Consider the following 16,490-nt stretch of genomic DNA (forward strand, 5'->3'; position numbering starts at 1 on the left):
ACACAGATTTTTTTCGGGAAGAGAGCGAAGGTGTCTGAGTGATGGGAAGGAGAAATTATACAGCCATTTACACTTCAATAAGAACGCACGTTCAGTAGCTCTGTATTATGAAGATACAATTAAGATGACATTATTTCTTAATGACTGGCTTAGAATTCATCTGCTGTTCTGTAAAATAAGGTGAGACAGGTTGTACAAAAGACTCAGGGATGATCTGAATACTCTTCCACAAATTCTAGCCATCTAAAAGATCCTATCCCTAGTGGCGGAGAATGCCGAAGTTAAAGGTAGCTATTAGCACGGTACTGCTAAAGACAGGAAACACCTATTCGTCTTCTACTTCGCAGTCAACAGCCTGCGAACATAGCCTTTTTACTTTCTCTTGGCAGGTCAAGTCTGCTGGCTATAAAGCTGGCAGAATACGTGAAATATCATTGCAAATGCAATGCAATGATATTTGACATCTCTGATGAACCGCACTGCTTTGGACCACTGGGTTGACAGTATTAGACTAAGAAAAGTCTGTGCCCTGAAAAAAGATTTTTTCCATGGTGAAAATAATCTTTCTCCTTCCCTCCACCATCTACAGAAGAAATACAGGTCCCTAAACTTAAACTGCCTGAACTGCAGCATAGTAAATATTTAGTGCACATATTGTGCACAACCTCTCATGGTATCAAAGGGAATACTGAGCAAAGGGAGACTTCGTTATCCCATCTTCCTCTTATAGGAATAGCATATGTTCCCTGATTCCTTCAGCAGAGTTGCCTGGAATTTACTGTCCATATCAGACATTTTTAGTCCAGAATGTCTCCTGGCACTCRAACCAATAAACTACATGAAGCACAAGACACTTTTCATGGTCCACAGAGTGGGAACTATTTTCTTTAGAAACTCTGTCAATGTCTGTAGCAGCGTCCATATGGAAAGAAAAGAGGACTATCTTCAAGTATACRGAGAAACATGGAAGCCACAGGAACAGCAAATCACCACGTACCTCTACACCCAGATTAAGGAGATGTTTTACTACATTAATCTGCCCATTGGATGCAGCTGCATGAAGTGGAGTGTAACCTTTCTTGTCCTTACAAGTCACCTCTGCACCATGGTTAATCAGTAAGGCAACAACTTCCAGGTGACCTTCAAAAGATGAGAGATAGTAATCAATGAGTGTACCATCCTACTGCATCACTTCCCCAAAATTACTGCTTTCTTGCTAATGCTCTGCTCTTTTTGCTGCTGTTTCACAACGCTCTCAGAGTTCACAAGAGAAAGAACATTCTCATAAATGTTCTTAATCCAAGCTCCAGGGCTTGTCAAGAAATCCATGCGATACATACTTATCTTCATCACATCTGTCAAATATCCCCTTAGTATATTAGTTTTCCAGTCATTAAAAAGAAACAAAACCACACCTCTTTCCCACATCACTTCTCTAAAGTTCATGTTTTATTCTCCCTTTTGCAGAAAGAACAGTGAGCACAGGACCATGACAACATAAATCTCCCCCAAAGTACCCTGTTGACATCATCTGTAGACCCAACTGTTAACACTCAGTTTTTTCTTGACCGTACATAGTTTATTTAATAAATGATAAATTAAAGGTTTTCCATTAGCATTGAGGACAGAAAACCAAACTTCAAGTGAGTGAAGAATTTGATCCAAAGCCTACCAGAATCAACACGTTTTTCTATTGAATCCACTGATTTTTGGATCAAGTTTGTGACTCTCCAGAACTGTATTATTAACATAAAGTTGTGCAAAAATGATTAATATATGGTCTAAAAATGTTTGCATCTGAACTTGTATATATATGTATATATATATTCAGTTTGCAGACTAAAATAATCACAGTAGTTTCAACAGTCACACAAACAGAGAGCTGATTGCCAGACTCACAGAACATCTGTCTTCAGGAGTAAAACGCCCACCCCTGAATTAGGCTCTCCCTATAAAATCACAGAATCACAGAATCACTGAGGTTGGAAGGGACCTCTGGAGATCATCTAGTCCAACCCCCCTGCTCAAGCAGGGTCACCTAGAGCACATTGCACAGGATTGCATCCAGGCGCATTTTGAATATCTCCAGAGAAGGAGACTCCACCACCTCTCGGGGCAACCTGTTCCAGTGCTCTGTCACCCTCACAGTGAAAAAGTTTTTCCTCATGTTCAGATGGAAGTGTCTGTGTTTCAGTTTGTGCCCATTGCCTCGCGTCCTGTCGCTCGGCACCACTGAAAAGAGTCTGGCCCCATCCTCTCGACACCCTCCCTTCAGATACTTGTACACATTGATAAGATCTCCTCTCAGCCTTCTCTTCTCCAGGCTAAACAGGCCCAGCTCTCTCAGCCTTTCCTCATAAGAGAGATGCTCCAGTCCCCTAATCATCTTTGTGGCCCTTCGCTGGACTTGCTAGTGAGGGAGAGCTGAGCATTTCAAAATGCAACTTATAAGCCTTAATTTCCTCTTCTTCCTGAAGGTTTCAAAACTTCCCAAGGGGGCCCTAAACATCAAAATTAAAGCGAGACAAACTGAGGGATAGTCCTTATGCTTCCTGTTGAAGCAGAGCTATTTTTTTTAGAATAATTAAAAAATTATTAGGTCAAACAGACTGAAAGAGAGCAAACACTGTATGAAGCTGGGTACCATCTGAACTTCTGCAGCGCTTTCACAACAGAGGCAGTTCTGGTCATGTGCAGGACCTAGGACACTTCATTGACAAACTCCCCAGTGCCCAAAGATTTTGAAGGATCCAGGAAAATAAGGSGGTTTATAGGATGAGATGCTTCAACCTCATTATCTAAGTTCTGTCCAAATTCCACTACAGACTCCTAAATCGCTTTGTGAGTTCAGGCCTTTAACCTTATCTAAATATTGTGAAAAGTACAACATGAGTTTGTGAAAAGAGTTAAGAGCAAAAGAGATGTGGAATTGCACAGCACAATGTAAAAGCCTCTCATCTCTCCTGAGCAGAGTTCAAAGCACACTAGCTCAAAAGCCAAATCACAATTGTTGCAAGAGTCTTTCCATCTGTTTGTGCATATCAAAAACACAAAACAAAACAAACAACAGGCTTTTCTAACCGTTTGAAAACTCCCATTATGCCATTTCCAGAAGTGCCAGGATTAAGAGTAAGCATTTGAAAGATCAGGTGAAAGACTTCTTGGGTAAGAGACTATACATTATAGTCTGGAATATATTGCTAGGCCACCACAAAAGATCTTGAACAAGAATGACTAATATCGCCAGCAATGTAGTTCTAGCATTTTTAAATTATAATGCTCCACTACAACAAATCATGTCTCTAAATTGAATGAAACAATAAGGTCAACTGATTTTTTAAAGCAGTATTTGATAACACCACTGATATTCTGAATTGCTGAATCAGTTGCTCTTGCCCAGTCTGCAATAGATGACGACAATTTGCACCTGACAGAAGGAAAGGCTACGAGGCACTTTCTAACAACATCATCGCTTAACTACTTTAAACAAAGATAAATAGCAAAAATTATGATCGCATTTATCTGCATTTTATATAATGTAGTTCTTAGCAAAAACTAATTCAAAATAACCTGTATTTTCTCAAGTCCGAATACACTTCAGGCTGGCATTAGAGTCAGGATAAAAAGATCAAAAGGRAAAAAACAACATAAAAAGCCCACAAGTTGCATTAAAAGGACAACACAGCCAAGTTCTCACCAGTTGCAAAACCGTAAGTGGACACTGTCTGCTTAGACCAGCTGATCCCTTCCCCTGTTGAGGGTAAACACCACGTTCACTTTCCAGGGCAAGGTCTGTGTCTTGCCCCTTGTAAAACGCATGGTCAGCTTGTCGCCAGCAAATTAAAAACGAGGCACAACAACCCGAGGCTTACCCATGTACGCTGCCCAGTGAAGAGCTCTTCTGTCCTTTTTGTCAAAAGCATTGATGTTTGCCCCTTTGGCTAAGAGCAAGTTTACCATCTAAAAGAAACAACATCAAGTAAATAAATCCTGTAGGTCAGACGCTGAATAGTTTACAACAAATCATTGTAGCAATGTTTTAGCAATAAAGTTGGGATCACAATATCTTACTTTTAAATGATACATTTGTAAACTATAAAATTACTGTTCAAAACTGTGTGCATTAGTGACAGAAACAGTGATGGCTGCAAGTAACCAGGAGAAGCTCGGCACCCGCAGAACAGACTGACAGCGTGCAGGGTGCTGCTCACATCAGCTGTGACTCCGATGTACTTCAAATTCAGCTTGGCAAATAACAACCTAGAGGTAAAGCAGGCCTAGAAGAGAAATATTGTTCCTAGTTTTTACAGTTGAAGCCACATTTAATGTGTTTTCTTACAGACTGGGACAAGATTCCTCCAGACCTTGAGGTAACAAACCCTAAAATCTGCTGGATCTTTCAACAAGGAGTGCCTGTTTCCTGCCCTACCGTACTGACTGGTGGCCAGATCATTCAGTTCCTGCTTGTCCATGACCACGTGGACAGAAACCAGGCTGCCTCATACATGAAACTGGAATTTTAGACAGCATGGCTAAAGTTGAAAAGCTGTTTTCCCTATTGCCAATCATCCAATATTAAACATGAGAAGAAAAACAAAAAAGAATGAAAATTTAATGGAAAACACATTCAACAACTTTCTTTTCCTGCAAAACATTCCAAAATCATAAATTACAGAGCTGCATAATTTACTTCTTCTAATACATTGCTTTGCCACAGTAAAGGATCAGCTAATAACAGCAGTCAGTAACATTTCTGAGATGCTCTACCCAAAAGCTCAGGAGCTTTAATTTATGATGGTTAGATTCAAGCATTACTACCTTTTGTCTAAAACATAGTATTTTAAAGGCCAAACACCATCATCCTTTTACATGAACTACCTTTCTTCTTCCTTCTTTTGATTACAGTACAACCAATCTCTTTCTTCTGACACCTCGTTGTTGACAGAATCCTACTGTTCCATTCGATTTTTTTATTCCATGCCTAGACCTTCAAGCATGGCATGGACAAACAAGGATCCTTTCACCCACATCTAATGGCAGTAGCAGAACCTTTTATGTAGAGGCTTTACTTACAGAACTGTGGTTTTTATACAGAAGCAGTAATTAGACTAGAAAGYTTCACTTCCACTAGGTAACCAGAAGCAGCATGTACAATCTTAACACCCGAAGCACATTTTCAGGAAAACTAATTAGCAAAGCAGACTGACTGGGTCTCACACAGCTGTACATTTCTTCGGTATGAAATTCATCCTTCAGTTTTCTCTATCCATTCTGCCTCTCTATTTTCACAGGCAGTTAAGATCAAAGTAGCCAAGGACACAGTTGAACTGCTGGGGCTGGTGGCGCAGCCRGGTGTCCAAGTCCGCACACACACCGCGTTTGCATGCCGGCGCTGTGCGGGTGCGTGCCAGCCACGCTCTCATTTCCACAGGCAGGAAACCCAAGTGCATAGTTTGGAAAGCGGCTGAACGATAGGAATGCTCCTGYTGGGGACATGGGCCTCAGTCGAGATCCAGCCACAGCAGGGCTGACTGTTTGAACAGGGGGGAAAGAAAAAAGTAATCAATTATCATTTATGCTATAAAACAGCTTACCTCGATGTGGCCATTGAGAGCTGCATGATGCAAGGCTGTCCGCCCGCCCCGGTCGGAGACGTTGACGCTGCTCAGCATAGGAATGATAACCTCCGCACACTTCACCGCCTTGTTCGCGGCCGCTACGTGTAGCGGTGTCTGCCAGTTCTTGTCCCGAGCATTGACATCGGCTGAATGCTTAATCAATACTTGCACTGCTTCCTGCAATGGCAGCACAGTTATAGTTATAAACAAGCACTTAGAGTAAACACAGGGCCCACCTTCTCAACAGCATTATTACTACCTGTGTATCAGGCGTGGCCAGGAGAAAGGAAGAACATCATTTATCTAAACAACCTCCCAGTTAGTGAAATGGCACTGGTGACTCAAATGCCTGAGTACACATTGCCTTTGCTGTCATTTAGAGCAGGGTCCTCACAACCGAAATTTCCCAAATTGATTTTAGGATATACAAAGCCACCCATGCAGAGAGAGCCCAACCTGTTCTGYTGGTTAACCTTCAGTACCACAGCCATTATAACTATGCTCTACTTGAAGAAGTTAATGTATTTATTCAAGCTCACTGTTATAAAAATTATTTACAAAATGAACAGCATATTATTTTGGATAGGGAAGTCATACTGAATTGCTGTAAGTTTTATTTATAAACAGGAAAAAGGAAAAAATAAAACAAAATATGTGAGCACAAAAATTTAGGTTTGCAAAAACATGCGAATTACAGGCAAGGGTCACCGCTGGTGTCCCTTGTTCCGATCGGCGTTCCCTCCCTCCCCAGGGCTGAGCACAGGCCAAGGGTCTTCCCTGCAACATCCATTCTGTCAGCCTGAGACCAAACAACATCTTTTAAGGTTAATTTTGTTGTTTAGAGCTGAGTATTTCCCAATGAGAAAACGTCCTGTTCTCTCTTGAGAGACAGCCATGCTAGAGTATTTACAATCAGCTCTTCTCTGTTCCTACTCAGGCATCTGCCATTAAGCGAGTCAGATAAAAAGTCTCTCGCAAAATTGGATTTTGTTTCTTCTTTTTTCACAAATGCACAAAACACAAAGGAGCTACTGGGACACAGTAGCATGCAAGTAGTCTCATCTGCTACTTACAACTCTCAGCTGGCAAGTGGGAGAGAGCTCTAGTCCTACAGACGACCTTATTCTTTTTCCATAGTCTGAAAAGTTTTGTAATGAGTCCAGCCAAAGTTTTATTAATGAATAACAAATACATCATATGGGTGTATAAATAGGACTTTTGTATCTGGAAAGGCCTGGGAGACTGCCTGCAGGCTCTATCAACAGTACATACATTACTAGGAGCTTTAGTCCTTTGTCCTCAACTGATTTCAGCAATTTCATTTTCTATGGCCATCCCACAGGCTGTCGTCTAACAGTTTTGTTCCGTTAGTGAGATTGCTTGTCTTAAAGTACCTATAATGATATATCATTGTTGATGTCTCAACAGGACTTTTTTTTTTTTTAAATCACAGGCCTTTTATTTTAAAAGTCATTTAAAGATAACTTGCTGGGGACCTACCCAACTGGGACCACAATCCTACATGTAGTCAGCAGGAAAATTCATGTACTTTGACTCTTAGGGAAGAAAGAAAAAAGTTAAAGGAGGATTTTTAAGAGTAAACAGTAAGAATTGAAAAGTCTGAGCTGATAATTTTTAAACATTTTTTAAAAGCATTTACACATTTTTGTTTACATCTGCAAATCTGTTGCTCTACCAGGCTTGAGACCAAAATGTTAATGTCTTTAGGAAGAAGCTTTAATTTTATGGCTTGTGAGGGCATGAGATAGGCCCTTTTATTAACATAATTTCAACATCTGCATGCAGCCCACAGGTACTGTGTAGGACTCTGTACTAATATGTGCAGTGTCTTTAGTTATCCCAAGTTATCTGAGTGAAATCTCTTAACTCCTTCAAACTGTATGAAGCTTGCAGCTGATACATCCATTAACAATCCTGCATAGACACACTTGAGGGTTGTTGGCTTCTAAATAACCATTTAAATCCCTGAAGCTCACCTGAAAAGTCACTAAAACACAAGTAAAAAAGTATTCATATTTTTATCAATCTATAGAAGGTTGCAAGGAGACAGTTTCTGAATCCTATGAAAGCTTCATAGTAAAAGATTGGTAATAAAATTTATAGGTGATCATTCTAAAAGCAACTAAGCCCACAGGAACTTCAAAAAATATACAGTGAGTCCTTCTGGACCACGAATTGAACTACTGCTGCTACTACTACTACTATCAATTTGGTCCTATTTTACTGAAGCTGTAAATTTGCTAGAAAGCCTAAACAATAAAACAAGAGCAGCACTGAAAAACAAAAACTCAAAATGCTGAATCTCTTTCAAAATGATTAGCAAAAGTAACAATTATCAAATAAATAAGAAAAAGGAACAGGAGAAGGAAGCTATATATATATATATTTATTTATTTATAAAATATATACAGCCCATGAAATAGCATTAAAGCCTGCTCTCTTCCCTTGCTGCTTCAATATTGTACCTCTTATGTCATTTATTTAATGAGGTACCAGAAGTGCCAGCACAACAGGAGACAGTTTCTCATTGTGAGGCTGGGTTTCAGCAGCACAAGAGTTAAAAGACTGGACACAAAACACAAGACAACATGCATTTTCAGTTAGGGCTGTCGCTGAAAATAAAGGTCATGTACTCCAATACAACCAAAAAAGAACCCAAATATGTTGCAATTCCTGTGTTAGGATTGCAGCTTTTTTTTTTTTTTTTTTTTTTTTTTTAAGGTTTAGGCCTGACCTTTGTTTTCCAACATGGCTTTTTGTATTTTATCGCATTGCAGAATTTGCATTCTCTCAGCTGTCCCTTTCCGAGGGCTTTGGTGGATGCCAGCAGCTGGTAAGCCCAGCCAGCAGGGAAACAAGGCCCAGGCTCAGAAATGCGCCCCGGGCTCCTGCCTCCCAGCTGCGCCTGTGCTGGAGCTGCTGCGGAGGTGACGCCATCGGCTTGGATGACGGCCACCCTCTGTCTCTTTTACACGTCTGCCCACCCCCAGCAGCCAGTTCGGTCCACAGTTGGGTTCACTGTGCCAACCACGTGTTAGGGTAAAAATGTACAAGAAGGTCCAAAATGGAAAGCCAAAAAATAATGGTGCAGTGATTTCAGTCATGCCTGAGCTACGTTCCTGATAGCTGCTCCTCCACAAGACAGCAATGGAGAAAGCCCAACATGATGCCAGAAGATTTCTAGTTGTCAGGTAAAAGAAATATGGGCTAACCCTCTTTATCTATGAATCAAAAGAATTAATAGGAGACCTAGTGGATGCCTTGAAATGCAATTAACCAAAACAAACTATGCAGTATATCTGCTGGATCACACAAACATCCGCTCCCTCCTGGCGCACAACATCCTTTTGAATTTATTCCTCCCTTTTTTACTGCTTGAGGATGATGTGGCCAGCCTGTTATAGACTATTCCACTTCAGTCAGGGTCACCTGCTCTCGGTGGCTGCTCAGTATGACTTACTGCAGTACCATAAAGTATTGTACAGGGAGAAATCAACCACACTAAATGGTGAACGCACACACTGCAGTCAAGAGCTGCACCTGACTTGTAAAAGCTGGCCCTTCTCGACTTGCCGAAACACTAAAGGCCTGGCACCCACAAAACTTCCCCTCTTTGTGTCACCATGCAACCTCCTATGGCTTTAAATGGTTTGGGTTTTTCCCCAGCATGTCATTCATGTGCAATAGCAGGGTAATCGAATCTTACTCACTTCACTCCTTGAAGCAACTGCTCGATGGAGAGGAGTCAGCCACATATTGTCCTTGGCATTGACACGAGCGCCTGCAAGCAAACAGCACAGGTTACCTCCATGCCTCGGGTGCAGCGTTAACAAAAGTGCTGGTCTCCTAGTAACGAGAGTCGAGCCATATTCAGTACTCGCAGCGCTCCCCGCAACTCTCTTGGCACTCTGTTAACCTTGGAATTGCATTGCCATGTCCCAAGCAGATAGGACAGGAAGCAGGATTCAGGAAGAAAGGAACTGGACACATTTGGATATTAGCAGGAAAAGCCGTGTTCACTGGACATAATGGAAGCAAGATCTGCAGGAGATTATGTATCTGGGGTGTGTGTGTGTGTCTGTGCAATTTTATTTAGATCAGCTGATGGAGTTGAAAAAAGAGGAGCCCTTTACCAGAGCACTGCTGCTGCATGCGGACCCTGAGCAGGGAGCGAGCCTGAACCACCATCTCGTGTTCCCAGCTCTATTGGCCAGYGTGCTGAAAGATAAAACCTCTGTGACAAACTCTGCTTCCCAGCTTAGCAAATCTCACTGGGGCCAAGAAAACGTGATGGGGAGACTGCAGGTTGAGGAGGAACCTAGGGACTTACAGGATGCCTCTCTACCTCTACCGATCCTTTTGCCTTGCGTGTAGCCAGGTGCTAATGCACGCTCCGACACCGACGCCGGGCTACAGGAGGGGTCTGGGGTCACTTGCTGCAAACAAGGGTGCAGGAAGAGCATTCAGCAACTGCGGAAGTGCCGGCTGACTGCAGACAAGAAAAGGAGCTTGTACATTTGTGTGGCAAGACAGATTTATTTCAAAGAAAYATTAAAGCTATCCACTGAAGTGATACCCTAAGAAGGACACCAGTGAAAGGGGCTGGAGAAAATAAATTTAAAAAAGACTTAACCTGAGAATGTTATACCTCTCAGTCTGCAGGTAGCAATACTAGTTTGAAAAGACTAGCACATTTAGAAACAATTTAGAAAAGCACCAGCATCGCACACTTATCCTGGATGAGCCTCTGAACTTCATGAACAAAGGCATTCTTAAGCTTCATTTTTCACCATAATTTAAGTGCATATAAAATGCTGCAATTAACAAGTCACACTCCCTGAATCAGAAGTACTTTCCCAAAAGCTATTTCTCAATAATATTAAGGTGTTTGCCTCTGAATCACAGTCATTACTACAAATTCTGCTAGATAATCAGAGTCAAAACAAGTTCTTTCAGATTTCCAAGAGCTGGCATAGAAATTTTTGGCTCCCAGAAACAGAAAGCCTCATTCCTAGACTCCAGCAATTAGAGACAACTCTGTACCTAGTGGGACGTTCGGCTCTCTAGGAAACACACTTAGTATAGCTGTGTGACCATTATAAAGTGTTTGCTAATGCATCTATATAAACTAGGCAACGCGATACCTGCCTTCACCTTTACGAGAAAGTCATGATGACTGCCTGATTTAGTATCTAACCCCTCGCTTACACTGCCCTGCACGTGCTAGAGGCACAAAGCAAGGCCAACCCCTGCCATCCGGAGGCTTACAGACCACAACTCACASGTACCTTGTTATACTGATTTGGCTGTAGAGGGGTTTTCAGATGCAAATTGCCTAGATAAAATGCTAATGATCGACACCAAATACCTCTTTTCAGGTTTAGAGATTTATTCTGTATTCTCTTTGGTGTTTTTGTTTCTATTTTCTTAATTAAGGTTTCTTTTGGTTTATTTCTACCTGTTTGATAACTCCCACAAGCAGATGGTAGCAAATCAGAAAGGCTTATGTGTGGAGTAGCAGTGTGACAAACATCATATCATTCTTCAGCATTCAACCTCTGCAGTGGTTGAATAAGGTGATTAGAAAACCTAGGGAAGCAGCTCTTCAAGCCTTTCATTGATCCACTCAGCCTTCAAGAAGCTGAAAGAGTTACCAAGAAAACAGCTAAAGAAAATAATTAAAGCAAAACAACACCAGCAACATAAAATAACACACAGCATGTCATCAACCTTGTCTTCCTCAGCTGTTTTCCACATTTCTTTTCCTCTCTGTTTTTACTGTGCTTTTTATGTGACAAAGTGAAATTGCTCTTGCATATCTAATTCAGTGTATCGGCTGAATATATATATTTATGATTTTTGTTTCTAAAGAGCTGCACAATTCAGCCATTGTCTGTTCATCAACAACAGAAGCTACTGTTGTCCATTTACCAAGGCACATACTTTCTAAAGAGATGTTTCAGAAACATTCCCTTCTATACGCTCTGTTTGCTTCACCGGAATTCAGCTCCCCAGCTGCTCCTGGCAGGCAGCGGTTAGTGACAATCGACGAACTTCACCAGCACCGACACACTCCTTAGGGGAAGTAAAATATCTTCCATTTTAAAGGCGAGATTCAGTGCCCTTCTCTTAACTCTTGACCAAGTACCTTAACCATGTTTCAGCACACTTCCTGCAAGACTTTGCAGTGTTAGGCTAATTAGTCTAATTTGTGTGTTTATCTGTACCAGAGGGCTAGAGTTGATCAACACACTCAAAGAGGTGTATATGGTGTTCTCTCCAGTATCAACCTTTCTCGAAAAGACAAGGTGCCCTTTTCCCTGAAGGTTTTTCTTAACACCTTTCCAGGCAGCCACATCACCCCCAGCAAAACAGCTACTTAAAAATAAATATCTTCAGACAAAAACCTTTTCTCAGACACATGGTGAGAATTTGGCCTTCAGGGGAGCTGCACGGATGGGTCTGAAGGAATGGTTTGGCCATTACATCTGTTCTGTGAAGTTAGACAATATAATGCATAACCTCAAAGATGAGCTCAACAGAGGGTAAACTTTCTGTAATCCACCCTTCTTTAATAAGACCATTTCATAATCTTTGTGACATTTCACTCTCACGCTTTTCTGCCAAAAGAGGAAGAATCTCCCTCTGCTCTTTTGAAATCTGAAATAAACAAACCGATGTTGACTTTCAGGAATTAAGTTAACATGTCCTTATCCTAACCAAAGTACAAATTTCCATACCAGCATATCTGCCAAATCCACAAGTCTCAAATAAATCTAGATTCTGAAGTCTAAATCTCTGAAATTAGGGATGGTCCACAGATGAAGGAGACTCCACACTTTAATCTATTAATGATACTATTAACATGCACCTTTCCATCTCCTACTATGGGAGACTGCAATAGAAACACAAAAACATAAGGATCTCCCCCCAGTAAGCACACAATCACAGTATAAAGCAAAGACTAGCACGAAGACAACGTAACGGTGCTGCAGCAGCTGATAGATGGACCTAGGACTTACATGAGAACAAAACAACATGGTGCTGGATGGGAACAAATGAAGCAAAGAGCCTGAGAACACCACACACAAGAAACAGGAGGCCAGGCAGGATTTTCCTCAGAAATGAGTCTGAGTCACTTGGTAGGGTGTGAAATGGCCTGGGGATCCCACCACAATCACAGGAAAGGGGGAGGAAGGCAGGTAAAAGCACAGAGGTGCTGGGTCACTCATGAAAGAGATAGGAGATGGTCCTGGGACATCCTCCAGTCTTTCACCCAAAGGGGACACTGCTAATCCCAAGGATAAGAGTCTTAAAGCCTTGGGACAGGCAGAGAGAGAAGCTCTATTTCCTGGCTATAAAACACCTCCTTCTCTTATAAATCACTCACTTCTCTAAGCCTCCTCTTCTTTAGCCTGCCATAAAAGAGAAAGCCCTGGACATGAGTTCAGGTTACGCAGCACCTTCCCCTGCTGCCTGCCTGCCGGGGGTGGCCCAGGACCCATCATGCATATGGCAGTCTCGCTTCCAAATCTCCATGTCAGAGCCTACTAGGACACCCCTCCAAAGCAAGCTCATGTTTGTCCTATTCCTCATCTGTCCTGCAACTTGTAAAGGACTGATGATCAATATTGCATGCACACTCCCAGTGCAGAAACTTCTCGCCAAATGGCTCAGAGCCTTTTGAAATAGTAATAGCTTGATAATACCCCCAAGAACACAAGCTCCTCTGGGAGGGGGAGAACACAAGGGACAATAAATAGAGCTCAAATATTCCCCTTGGGTGTCAGCTCAAAGGCCAGGAGGAGAGGAGAAACCAGCACACACAAGAATGGAGCTTGGATTTGCCCAGGCAGTTCTCACACATCCACAAATGTGTCATCACAGAGAGCTTCACTGATGTAAGAGATGCTTCCCTAGGACTTCTCCTTCCTGACAGAAAGGAAGTGGAGGAGAGGTGCTCAAATCTCCATGCTTTCCTTTAGACTAAAAAAACAAAACCACGCAGCACATTTCTCCAGTTTGAACCATATGATTATGAACCAGATCATTGAGGTGATGTAAATCTACCTAGCCCTGACATTTAATGGACTGGGGTGATTTATACCAGTTGATGGGTCTGGCATTTGTCTCCTATATCAATTCCACACAGACTCCACTCCAGTGGTTACCTAGAAAGTCATTCCTGGTATGTCTCCAAGTATCCGGGCAGAAGTTTTATTCTTTAGACAAACATTTATCTGTGCTGACACCAGTTCATGGGCCAGAAATCTTAGGGTGAGCATATTTCATTTAATTTCTTTCCTTAGCCCTGTACAAAATGCAATGGGTTGCTACTTCTCTCAGCTTCTATTCATGCTGAGAACACTATTGTTAGACCCCAACACCAAGCATTTTTGTGCTTTCTCCCTGTGAAAACACCCTCTAATTTTAAGTCAGACAACAGAGCTTTTTTACTTATATAACTGACTTTATCATCAGATTAATTTTTAATGAAACACTTTTACTTAACACTTTTTAAATCAGGCTTACTGGATGAAGATGAGAAGCAGAGGGAGAATGCTGCTGTTCTCTTCTGAGCCCAGCTCACTCTGACACATCACAATAGCAAAAAGGCCTTCATAACAACATGTAGACCTGCTCTTTTAAGAGGGTGTAAGTGATGTGCAGTGAGTAATGACACTGCAGAGATTAAAAGACAACGCATAGGTAGAGCATGCAATACACGATTAACTTTGCCTCGTGTGCTGAGCTAGTCGGTTAAGATCTGCACAGCTCCTTCCTACTGCATGGGAACAAATGAAGCAAAGAGCCTGAGAACACCACACACAAGAAACAGGAGGCCAGGCAGGATTTTCCTCAGAAATGAGTCTGAGTCACTTGGTAGGGTGTGAAATGGCCTGCTGACATGAAGGCAAATTATTGAAAGTCCACATTATAAAGTTTTTCCACACTTACTTGGATATATAAAAAAGCAAGATATATCACCTTCATTTTATCCTTCTGCCAATTGTATGACCTGTGGATGCCATTTTGGCAGTAAGGAGCTGGAACTGAGGTCCCCCTCCCCTCCCCCAAAAAAAAAAAAAAAAACAGGACTCTTTCCCTCATTAGGAATACAATTGAAAAACAAGAAGCCAAATGTACCCTGACTTCATCAGGCCATTTACTGATGCTGGTAGGAATCAGGGGAGAAATGAGCAGAACTGCTTCACCTTTCTCTTTATGTGGATATTCCCTGTGCTGTGCTTGAAACACTTGGAAAGACGTTGCTCCTGTACTCTTCTCACACAATGGAACAACAGTATGTGACAACCCATACGTACTGCAAGAACATATATGAAGATGAAGTTTATTCACTTTTATCTCCCAGTGAAGAAAAGCATGTTTGCATCTAACATATTGAAAAAACATCCAAGCATAATCTATCAGTGTAGGAATGTTCACTTAGACCATTGTGCAGCTGTCAAGGTTAGAGCAGAATGAGCCACTCTGTCTTCCAGATTAGTTACCCTCCCTAAGCAATTTGATGACCCCAAATGCCCCCCAAAATGTACAGAGGAAACACATAACTAATCAAACTCAACTCTCTTCTTCTGCCTTCTCTGGTTGTGGTTAAGTTGGTAACTCAAAGAAATATGTTTGTGCTGCCTGAATGTATCTTTTATAGTGTCTGTCCATCCAATTTTGGGCTCCAAAGCAGTGATTCATCAAAGAGACATACAGGTCTATGCGAAAATGAAAAGCAAGACAGGCAGATAGAGGAGATGAAGAGGGCAACAAAGCTGAAGACCACGATGCAGCAGAGCAGAGCTGGAGGGAGACTGCAGATGCAGGGCACTGACACATTTACAGCAGCATTCCCTACAGTGCCACTGCCAAGCAGAAAATTTGGTCCTTTTTGTCTTAGGTCCTTGGGCATATGCATGTCCACAATGTAAATAAACCATACATACCATAAGCACTTTAGAGAAAAGACTGGAGCATTAATGCAATCCTTTTTAGATATCAAAGAATCTAGAAGAGCTAAAGGCTTTGAATGTCCCAACCACGACGAATGCTTCAGTTGGCATTTTCACCTTGCTGGGCAAAAGAAAATTTAACCCGAAGGTACAAATATGTGGAAAGCAGGCTCACAGAACTGTTTGTTCTGGGACGCAAACTTCCTTTTACCAACTGCTTGTTAAGCAAACACATGGTGATAAAATAGTGATATTTTCAGCACTTAAATGAAGATGCTTTTTCACAGCTACTTTTACATATAAATACACAGATATCAAGGATAATGTAATGTAGGGTCAGAATGGAAATCCAAATAGGACTTTGAGCAGATGCTGTAAATAAGACCAGAAATTCTTATAGTTAGGCTTATTCCATGAAATATCACTCAGAACTAACATATTGTCACTTGATTAAATTGTAATTTAATGTTGCAGACTTTGCTATGGCCAAGTCATTTATCCATTAAAAAAATATCATCTCATTCATTACAGGAAACTGAAAATAGTTTTAAACATTTCAGATAAAGCGCAGCAGCCAGTGCTGGACTTGCACAACTGACGGTGAAATGAGGTCCTACTGCCACATTCTGCTCAGGCAGAAGGAGAAAAAAAAAAAAGCTATCACCTGTCAGACTGCTTTCAGACAAAAAACGAACCAACTTGGATTTTTGTATGAAACCAGGAAAAAAAAATCTGTATCCTTACGTTGGARCAAATTTCACTATCCCTTTCCCATCTCTTCTCCTATCACAATTTCCAACTTTTTGTTAGTTTATCCCATTCAATGCTTCATCACAAACAGGATCAGAGAAGCCCTGCACAGCTGGGCTGTTTCGAAGAAGTTTGCCCT

At 41.5% G+C, this 16,490-nt stretch overlaps 1 protein-coding gene across 3 annotated transcripts in view; it reads right to left on the reverse strand.

Moving 5' to 3' along the window:
* The window catches only part of ANKRD44 (ankyrin repeat domain 44), a 120,182-nt gene that overhangs the window by 56,891 nt on the left and 46,801 nt on the right, over positions 1–16,490 (reverse strand). For all 3 annotated transcript variants that reach the window (XM_026081647.1, XM_026081646.1, XM_026081645.1), the window contains exons 4-7: positions 9,350–9,420; positions 5,595–5,795; positions 3,873–3,960; positions 998–1,140 (exon numbers count right to left, since the gene is read on the reverse strand). In XM_026081647.1, the coding sequence (XP_025937432.1) occupies positions 998–1,140; positions 3,873–3,960; positions 5,595–5,795; positions 9,350–9,420 (503 nt within the window). The remainder of the gene's footprint in view (positions 1–997; positions 1,141–3,872; positions 3,961–5,594; positions 5,796–9,349; positions 9,421–16,490) is intronic.

Source organism: Apteryx rowi, unplaced genomic scaffold (assembly GCF_003343035.1).
Source record: "Apteryx rowi isolate R43461 unplaced genomic scaffold, aptRow1 scaffold_559, whole genome shotgun sequence".
Classification (NCBI taxonomy): Eukaryota; Metazoa; Chordata; class Aves; order Apterygiformes; family Apterygidae; genus Apteryx; species Apteryx rowi.